At 48.9% G+C, this 10,404-nt stretch overlaps 1 protein-coding gene across 3 annotated transcripts in view; it reads left to right on the forward strand.

Moving 5' to 3' along the window:
* Positions 1-5,394, forward strand: part of ADCK1 (aarF domain containing kinase 1) — a 77,143-nt gene extending 71,749 nt beyond the window's left edge. For all 3 annotated transcript variants that reach the window (XM_018082916.2, XM_008924946.3, XM_018082917.2), the window contains 2 exons: positions 2,835-3,028; positions 4,376-5,394. In XM_018082916.2, the coding sequence (XP_017938405.1) occupies positions 2,835-3,028; positions 4,376-4,547 (366 nt within the window). In that variant the 3' untranslated portion in view covers positions 4,548-5,394. The remainder of the gene's footprint in view (positions 1-2,834; positions 3,029-4,375) is intronic.
* The last annotated feature ends 5,010 nt before the right edge of the window (positions 5,395-10,404 follow it).

Genomic DNA, 10,404 nt, shown 5'->3' on the forward strand with positions numbered 1-10,404 from the left:
CCTATGAAATTCTCTTCTGAAAATTCCCTCCTTTTGATGGATGTGGCAGAATTTGCTGCACTGGCTTACCATTATCCATAGCAATGAGGAGGTCAGATACCTTGGGTAATGGACTTCCCCTCCCAGTAATTTGATTGCTTCCTACCTGAATTAATTTCCTGTACATCAGAAATAATATAGTGACTGTCTAGCAGATCTGTACTTGATCTGGTGAGTTCTGGAGCTGGTAGCTCCAGAAAAAAATTCAGAGGCACAAAAGTGAATTGGCACAGAGCTGGCTCTAATACTACAAAGCCAGCATTGAATCTGAGCTAGTGAGCAATGTTTATTCTCAACCAGCTTGTGAAGATTATGCCAGAGGTGTAGCAGCAGCTGCATGGTGCCTTGTGTGTGCTAATGAACTTTGTCATTGAGTTGAATTGCGTGTATGGAACCAGCTCTGTCGTCTTTGCTTACATGACACAATTAATGCTGAAACTAGATAATCCTGCAGCAGATAATGGGGAGCTGAGGAGATTTGCTGTAGCATTAGGAAATGAGTTGCTGCTTGCCCTTACTTTAGAGGTGAATTTGAAAGATTTTATCAGCAGCAAGAGCTGAGTGCTGTGTAGGCAGGTACCATCAGCATAGAAGTCTACAGAGTGTGCTTGAAGATGTAGTGACATGACAGTAGCCTGTGAGACAAGGAAGCAAGCCTCCTGAAACAAAATCTTATCTGTAGTGCTGTACCCAGTCTGGGGCACTGCATCTTGAGAAAGGTTTGATGAAACTGGGGCAAGTTCAGTAGGAGCCTACAAGGACTAGTGGTCAAGCAGATGCAACCCAGGAGGTAAGTCTGAGCAAGTTAGGGCAGAAAAAAGAAAAGGCAGATTGAGGAGAATTGTAGAAGTGATATGAGAATCTCTTAAAGAGTGCTGCAAAGAGGACAAGAAATCATGGGTTTAAATTCAACTGAACATGAGAAAAGCCAGATCTAATGGCAAAGCCATTGAAACGCTAGTGCAGATGTTCTGGGAAAGCTTTGAGCCATGCTGCTGGAGAGTTTTAGATGCAGGCTGGGCAAATGTATGAGAATTGCCATAAGTATAGTTGTTCCTGCAGTAAGCCAAGGCCAGGCAGCTGATCGCTCAGGGTGGCTGCTGGCCTCATCTCATCTGATTTTAAGATGCGTTTTGCTCTATCCTGAAGCAGCCTCAGCAACTGCAGCCAAGGGGCTTTTCTCAGGTCCTGTGGCATAGCTCATTTCTTCCTCTGCGCACAGGGTTTGCCCTTGACAGAAAATGACAGCTCTGATGACAGATCATGTGGTTGTTTTGTGATGTGGACAAGCAGCTGGAGCTAAAAATAAAAAGAAAAGAAATAGAAAAGAAAACATATGTGTGGAAAATAAAGTAGACTCTGCAGTGATACTGACTGGGATATGGGATAAGAGATAATCAGGGAGGAGTTTTCTGCCAACAAATAATGGAACAAAACATTTAACATTTAGGAAAGCTAAGCATCTTCTTGCTGAAGCTTTGTATTTTTGGTCAGTGACAGAGGCAGAAGGATGCAAAGATTTGTTTGTCAGCAGCAAAGCAACCATGGTAGTGTGTGAGATGTGTACGTCTCTGACCATCACTACGTGCACACTCAGTTTGTGCAAGTCTGTTCCTTTCTAATAAGTTTGAAGTTCACAAAGAGCGAGTGTGAGATCTCACATAATGAAATATAGGCCATCCCTTATTCCAGAGGAGAGAAGGTTTTAGAGCTGTTGTTTCCCACGAAGGAGTCTCCCTCGTGCAAGAAGTTATTTACTGCTCTCTGCATGTGTCCTGCTGGATTTTGGAGATTTCAGATGTTCCAGAGACTTCTATTTGGATTTCTGATTCGTGTCATGGCCTCTGTAGGAAGAGGTAGGGACATGGTATGCATATGGGATCAACTCCCCACCACACTGTGCTACATTTACTGGGATGGTGAGGGAACTCTCAGATCTAAAAACAGGCAGAAGAGGTGGGGCTGGCTGTGTTGCATGCTGTGGTGGCTCATGTTTGGAGGGGAGCCCATCTTAAGTGGCTTAGGCTGTAGCCTGTAAGTTATCACTGGGTTCTTACAGTGGGCAATATGATTGTTGGAATCTGGAGAAGCAGGGAACATGAAGGATCACCCTTTGCCTGCCTTGGACTTACACTCTTTCCTTAAGCATCTGCTGCTGGCTACTGTCCGATAGGATATAGATTTAGATCTGAGAGATGACAGTTTTTGATCTTTTGGGTTATCATGATGCTTAACTGCATAATGCTTTCTCAGATCTGCTGAGTTGTGTTGAGGGCAGAGGACTAAACTAGGCCTTGGAAACACCTTAATCTGTATAGCATAGAGACCCTCAGTTTCATGGGACAGCAAAAAGGAGTGGCCTGGTTGTCTTTGCAGCATGCTCCCACCTTCCTGAGCAGTCCTGCGCTGCCTGCAGCTCTGCCCATTTTGGGGCTGGTGAGGTGAGACTCAGTCAGAAGTCTCCAAGGGCAGTACTGAGATATGGTTGCTGTAGGCTGCTTGGGGCCAAGAACTCAGATAGCAGTGAGAGCCTATAAATCCTTCCAGTGAGGGCATAGGACTTTATCTCACTGAGGGGCAGGTGGGACATGGTAAGAGTGATCTGTGACTGCTCTGAGTGCTTGAGACTGCCCAGTGTCTCCAGAAGAGGACAGAGCTCTTTAGCTTCTGGCCTAGTCGTGGTCTGTAAAAACACTGTTTCTTCCTGCCAAATCTCAGCTGCATCTGGTCCTGGATTTCCCATGCACTCTCAACTTCTCTCTCATTTCTCCCTGACATGACCTGGCTGGCCACAGGACATGGAGATCCGATCCAATGCTGCTGCTTACTTACCCCAGATCACCCAGCTCCTCAACAATGTCCCTCGCCAGATGCTGCTGCTGCTGAAGACCAATGACTTGTTAAGGGGGATTGAGTCAGCCCTGCACACACGGGCCAGTGCCAGCTCCTTCCTCAACATGTCTCGCTGCTGCATCAGAGCCGTTTCCACGTGAGTCTCTTCTCCAGGCACCAGAGGTCAGACAGGGAGCAGTGGGAGGTGACTGAACCTGTGGTCCAGGAGCTGAGGGGGATCCCAGGTCCAGCAGACCAGTCAGGGCCCAGTCGCTGGCAGTTGACCAAGGCAAGCAAGACAGACCCTGAGATGGTAGTCAGGTCCAATCAAAAGTCTGTATCATAAGGCAGCATCATGGTGACGGGGCAGGTCTAAGAACAAATGAGAAAGTCTGTAGATCTGGTCCGGTGGTTGTCAAGCAGGTGACAAGACTGAAGACTGAGGTCAAGCCAAGGGGTCAGTATGTGAGTTGAGGTCCAGGTCATGGGGCTTCACAGCAGGGCATGAGCTGGGGACCATTACTCTTTCAGTGTAGCTCAGGCAGAAACTGAAGGTGCAGCCTGAGATTACCTGCGGCTCCTGGGCCTATGAACAGAGGATTGGGCAAAACCATTAAAGCTTATTAGAGCCCACCACTCAGGGGGCATGATAAGGCTCTGACTTGACCTCTTGACTTCTTACTCTTCGCTGTGGATCTCTCCCCCTCATCCCATCTGCTGTGGTCCTACCCTTGCTAAGTTACACGTCTCAGTCTCTGTCTGTGGTGTTCTCACGTCCATCAGCCTCTCCAGAGGACAAATCTGTCACCCTGGGGCTGAGGACAGGGATAGATTTGGAGGCCTTAAGGTAAGGGTTTGGGATTTGGCCCCCTAGAGGAGGTGAAGGGGCTTCCTGCCCATTACAGCCTGACTGAGGGGCTAGGGCTGACTGTGAAGATCAGGCTGATTTTTAAAAGCCACAAACAGGAGTCATGCAAGTGATTTCCATCTGTGAGTCTTACGAGTCAATGCACTTCTGCCTCAGATTCTTCCTCTTTGCAGATGAAATTACAGTTATTTCTCTGGCTGATGAGGGACCTATGAAGCCCAATTAGCCTCTGCTTCTAAAGAAGGGTGAAGAAATACTTTTCCTGGAATCAGTGTGTTAGGATTTCTGGACTCTTACAAGTGTGCTACTGGGAAAAGCTATAGGAATGTGCAACTGTTCCTCTTAGCTGAAGTGAAGCTGGGCATAGAAGCAGAGGATGCCATGACCCAGGACTGCCAATAAGAGAACTGGCTTCACAAGGGAGTAGGCTGTCTCTTCTGCCAGATTCATTCTAGAAGGCAGTCCCCAGCTCCTCAGAAGCACTATTTGGAGAAAATCCGTGCTTCTTGGGGATTCTCCAGATGTAGGATGTTACCCTCCCCTGAGGAAGGTGAGATTTACTGAAGATGTAGAACAGGCCTCCTTCCCCCGGGCTGTATCCTGCTGGATCTAATGCAGACGTTTTTCTCTTTCTAGGTACCAGAGGAGCAAGAGTCTCTCGCTTTACAGGAGGGCCCAGATCTCACTCACAGAAGCCCTGAGCCTGTGGCAGATCAACTTGTATGAACTCTTCCTGTGGCTGAAGGGGTCCCAGCTGGGGAACTGGGTCATTGCTCTCCTGAGACGAATGCACCATTCCACATACTGACATGAACTGGTGGGAGAGGCTCGGGTGCTCCCTCCCTGCCTTCTGCTCTCCATGGCACATTTGCCTTTCTGACTTTCTATTTTTGGGTCTTACTCCACATTACACACTGCACTGTCCTTGCATCCTACAGCATTAGCTTCCTCTGTGGCGCTGAGAGGTTGAGTTGGTACCAGAGCTCAACTGTTTCATGGTTTAGGAAAAGGAGGTATCATGTGATACCTTGTGCCAGGAAGGACAGGATACTTTATTTCCCCATCTGAGCAGGGTAAGTTCCACTCAGATTCCAGTGGACTGCACTGGAAGCAAATACCTCTCCTCGACTGTTTGTCAAACAATGTTACAGAACTTAAGAGAATCCCGACCCTACCTAGAATGCCCCAAAACATTTGTCAGATTCTTAGAGGGAGGTGGTAAGTCCCTTTAAAATGCAATAGGGTGTATATTAGTGTGAGCAATCTCCTTAGTCTGATTTCTGTTCGGGTGTGTTCAATTCCTCTCAGAGGAGTGAGACCCTGTGGAAAGCTGTCACTAGGGCTTCATCTCCCAGCACCAGGGAAAGGGGACACAAATGATGAGAGTGGTGGACTAGGACTTCGACTTTCTGAGGTCCATCTCCAGTCCTGTCTGCAAGTGCATTTGTGTTTTCGGACTTTTCCTGGCCTGTTTCCTTGCAGGTAAAGTGGAGGAAGGAGACAGTGATCTTACCTCTTTTCTGAAATTCAGGGAAGGCAGTTAGAATGACAAACCAGGGCTCTGAAACTGCTGGTAATGTATGTGTACTGTACAATACTGCCACGCAACAAAATAAATGTGACCTTTGGGGGAGGGATGCCTGGCTGTGCACTCAGAGTTATGTTTGGGCCTCTAACCTCAGTCCTGTTTCTATTTCTCCACTGAATGAATGATGCCAGGCAGTGCTGGCAATTCCTTGCTAGCCAAATGAAAGGACCGCTTGGTCTTTCCTCTATCCAAGAGGTTTGTTCCACGTCCTCTGGTGCTGCGTCAGATGTGTGTTGGGATGGGATGGAAGAGCAGGCATTATTCTACTGGGAAGGACACACCACACCTTGCCACCCATATCCATGCTGAGCCTGACTCCTCCCTGCCTGTGGGAATGGGCTGCAGCACATGAGACGTCACCACCCCATGCTGCACACTGAGCATTCACCTCATCACTGCCTGTGATGTTTCAACTGCTTCTGCCTCAGACAAAAACCTGCCATTTGCTCAGTGGTGCAAGTGACAGGTCTGATGACTGATTCTGCAGTTATGGGACAGCTACCAGAAAGTCTCACCCAGAGGCCTGCTTTATGTGAGATATATTTAGGATCCTGGGAGATGTCTCTGCTGCTTGTGAGAATTCCTTTAGCCAGGAAGGGTGGACGGAGGTGACTGCTTACATCATTTCAGCTTTCTCAGAGACTGTCTTGGTGAAAGGCAACCTGAAGGACAGGATGGGAATTTCCCTCTACTGCCAGAAATCTTGCTAAGCTGAGGGTTGTTACTCAGGCACCAGACTATGCCTGGTGCAAGCCGCAAGAAGGCCATTCACTCTCCCAGTTTCCATGCAGTTTCCCAGCTTGCACAGGTGTAAGACCCCACCTTGAAGTGAGTCCATTTGCTTGGGAAGGGAAGCAGGGGACAGAGTGTGAGTGTGTGTGTGAGTCCCTGAGGAACTGATTTTCTTGCTGGCTTTGTGGGAGAGGGAAAGGATGTAATCCAGAAGAGGTACCTGACTGCAGGTGGGCTTGGGCATGATGGGTTGGTGACTGCAGACATGTGGCTTATGACAGTGACTGCGTACACGTGCAAGAGTGTAGGCATAGCACTATCTCAGCACTGCCAAAAAGTCGTGTGTGATTGGCAGAGTTGTGGATAATGAATTACTGATTGGTTTGGGTCTTTGGTCTCCTCGTGCAGTCAATTGCCTGACCCTGGCATTAGCTCTCTGAGCCCTTCCTACTATGGGGGCAACAGCAGGAGTGATGTGCTCTCCCATCTTTGCTAAGAGCAAAAAAAAGAAACCCTGTCAAGACTAAATGTCCTTTCAAAGCTTGTCCCCAACCTGTGCAATGAGAGGTCAGATATTCCCTTGACTTCTGGGTTGTATGATGGCATCAGGGAATGGAGTGGTGGTAATTGCAGTGACGAGACTCCTGAGTTGACAAGGAGTCACTCACGGGGGCCCTGGAATATTTGTCCTACAGCCTGTATATGACTAATCTTTGCTCGTGTGAGTAATCTGGCTGAATCAGTGCCTTGCTCAGGCACTTATAGCTTGTAGGCTGGCTGGCATGGGTGATCCTATCTTGTTCTCATCACAAGTAGGGCTCTACTCAGAAGACTGGCCTGGTGCACCCAGTTAAAATCCCAGAGACCCTCCAGCAATGGTCACCAACTGCACATCCTCATCTTGTAGCTGCCTTTGCAAATGCCTTTCTCTCGTTCATGGCTGGATATGCTGACCAGAGGACTGTCTGGGTCTCACTAACATCTATGAGTAAAAGCTCATCCCACAGTGAGACCCTCATTTCCAGAGGATTCCATGTTGTGGAGAGGCTCCCAGCAGCTGGCATTTGCATTGGCTGTCAAGCCTGCAGCCCGCTCTTGGCCATGTCTGTTCTTTTACTTCTTCGAAATCCCACCGCACAACTGCTACTTCTGCTACCCAAGTAAGGTTCTGACTAAAAGTGGTAGGGAACCAGCAGCCCCTCAGACTGGTTTCTGGCAATGTGCAGCAGGCAAAGAGAGCAGAGTGTATTTGGCAGAGCTTTATTTATTGTCATTAGTCTCTGCTGGGAGGCTGTGTGCTGCAGTGTTAGCAGAGGGATTCCTCCATCAGTTATGCTCAGCTCTCACTCTTCCCAGTCAATCAACAAAAGAACAAGCAAACAAATGGAGTTTGACCCTTTAACATTCCTGCCTTGTCTTTTTGCTGAAAGCTCTCAAAGGTGAATATGTTAAAAGGGTTTCGAAAAGACACTTTCTCATCCCAATTTGTGGTTGTCAAACATGGGTAACCTGGATCATCTCTGTGCACTTGATCTCTCCTTCCAACCTGCATTTATTGATATTTTCACCACCAGCAAACACAGCCTCTGCTGCTCTGCTTGCAGCTGCAAGCAAACTGAAGTTTGGTGCAGACACTAAATGTTGGCCTTGCAGCAGACTCCTCAGCCCACCGACTTTTTCTTAGGACTAACATGGGAGGTTAGAGCTGGGGCCAGAGTTTCAAAACTTAAAGGCATCTTTCTACTTCTGTAATATGAAGTACTATGTTGTAGCCTTGTATCATCACCCATCCTAAGGCTCTCAGTGCGCTTGGACGTGTTGAGGAGCCAGCAGACATTTCATCTAGCATTTAAATGTACCATTATTAGATCCAGTGGAGGTGGAAAATGGAACAGTTGGGGTAAATGAAGTTGCTCTACAAAACTGCAAGAATCTACTAGGGTATGAAGTAAGCATGCTTTTGCACATCCAGCTGAAGAAAAGCCAGAGAGAGCATTAGTCCAGGCTGAAAAGCATAGCCTTTACCTAGCCCATCCAGTGAACTTTAATGATGACGAGTGGGTGGCATATATATTTGCAGATCAAGGCTGCATGGTGGCCTCAGCCATCTTGAGGGGCATATGGACCTTGTGCAGTTGCAGTGTAGAAGCTTTCTGAGTGAATCACTCCCTGCATATGAACCGTGACTCGCACGCAGCCTGGGCAGCACCAGAGTCATCCCCCTCTCAATGACTCCCCTTGGGTCACTGGGACCACCTTCCAGTGCATCACTTGGTAGGGCTCTTCCCCCACATCCACTTTGTATCTCTGCATTCCCCTGGCACTATTTCCACCCCATGCCCTGAGTCCAAAGGGTGTGGGCAGGCTGCTGGGTCCTGGAGCATGCAAGGAGCTGTCACACGTGGCAGGCTGTGCCAGGATGCCCAGCATTCAGGTGGGAGCAGAGAGAGGGATGCATGGAAGGGCACGGCCCTCAGGGCAGTCAGTGCCTTTCATCCCTGGACAATTCAATGGCTAGAAAGGGGATGGGTATTCCTTCCTCCTTGGGGCTCCTCTCTGCAGTCTGAGCTCTGGCCATCCCCATGTCACCCAGGGGATGTGCTTGTCTGGGTGATGGCAAGAAGTTTGTATTGTGGCTTTCAAATGGCACAGAGTAAGCAGCACTGAGATAAGAGGGGTGTGGGCTGGGGCCTTGCCTTGTATTCGGAGGGGGAATTTGCTGGTGCTGCTGAGGTGGGAGGTGGGAGGGATGCTTTAGAGGCTCACAGGTCTTGGGTTAAACCCAGGTCTCCTTAGGGCTTCTGGTTCTCTGGTAACTTGAATAGAAGTGCCCTAGGGTGGAGCAGGGCTGTAGGGAAGGAGCAATTGGAGCCTTTGAGTTTGCTCATGACTTCCTTCTTAGTCTCCTCCACAAAGCAGCAGAAGGGCTGCTCTCTGCTCTTCACCAAAGAATCATCCCCTGCCTGCAGGCTGAGCAGAAGGTCTTGACTGCTGTAGGAGTGCAGCAGCTCCCAAGGAGTCCTGCTTTCCCCTGTTGCCCTTGCTTCGGGCTCTTGAGCCACATACCTGCAGCTTTGTACCTCGGGCAGCAGTGCTGGGGACCAGGACCTCCAAAGTTTCCTAGAGGACCACCCTGCGTGCCAGCAGTGGACAGATCTAGGGGCAAGCTGCTGCCACCACTCCATGTTCACTACCTCCTGCCATGCTGTGTGGAGAGTCTGAAGACTCAAAGGCTTTCTGCTCCTTCCTGTTGACAGTCCTCAGTGCTGCTGGCTGGGAGATGATTGCTGTCGTACCCCTGTTGATGTGAGAGGACTTGGCCTCAGCTGCTTTGCTGCAGTGTGGTGATGGCCGGTGGTTAACGGGGCGTTGGTGCTCCAGGCAGGCAGCAAACTGCTCTTAGCAGAGCAGTGGGAGGATGCACGTGATTCTGAGTGTTTGCAGAAATTAATTTTGCTAGTGAGTCCTGGGAGTTTGGCGATGGGACAGCAGGAGAGAGGAAAGGGAAAGGAGAAAGGCAAGAGGAAAGGAAAAAGAAAAGTAAGAGGGAAAGGAAAGGAAAGGAAAGGAAAGGAAAGGAAAGGAAAGGAAAGGAAAGGAAAGGAAAGGAAAGGAAAGGAAAGGAAAGGAAAGGAAAGGAAAGGAAGGAAAGGAAAGGAAAGGAAAGGAAAGGAAAGGAAAGGAAAGGAAAGGAAAGGAAAGGAAAGGAAAGGAAAGGAAAGGAAAGGAAAGGAAAAAGGAAAGGAAAGGAAAGGAAAGGAAAGGAAAGGAAAGGAAAGGAAAGAGAAAGGAAAAGGAAAGGAAAGGAAAGGAAAAAGGAAAGGAAAAAGGAAAGGAAAGGGAAGGGGGAAGGGAAGGAAAGGAAACCTAGAACTTAGCATGATTCTATATGGACTACTGATAGCTAAATGGTTCTGATTTTTGTTTCACAGGTCACCCAGACACTGTGGTAGGCAAGTTGCCACCTCCCACAACAAAGAGATCCCCCTTCCTCCTCCTGCCCCTTATACCAGTGCAGTGTGGCATAATATTGCTGAGGCACAGTGGTCTCTGCAAGGCCATTCAGAGCCTTTTTTTGGTTGTGTCTCTGTGGAGCTATCCTGTGGCTGTTTCCCTCCCTCCCCCATGTGGGACTGATGGACTTTTCTCAGTTGTTTCAGCAGATCAACCAGGAGCTGTCACTCTGCCAGGGATGATGATCTGGAGGATGGAAAGCCCCCAGTTGGGAGGCAGTCTAGGTCTCCACTCCACCAAGGCACCAAGGCCACCAGGCTCCTGCTGGCATGGGGCTGGCCCTCTGTCAGCCTCACTGAGGTGCCTGCAGAGTGTGGGTCATCCTCCTTCC

The sequence above is a fragment of the Manacus vitellinus genome, unplaced genomic scaffold (genome assembly GCF_001715985.3).
Source record: "Manacus vitellinus isolate BGI_N305 unplaced genomic scaffold, ASM171598v3 scaffold_6_pilon, whole genome shotgun sequence".
Taxonomy (NCBI): Eukaryota; Metazoa; Chordata; class Aves; order Passeriformes; family Pipridae; genus Manacus; species Manacus vitellinus.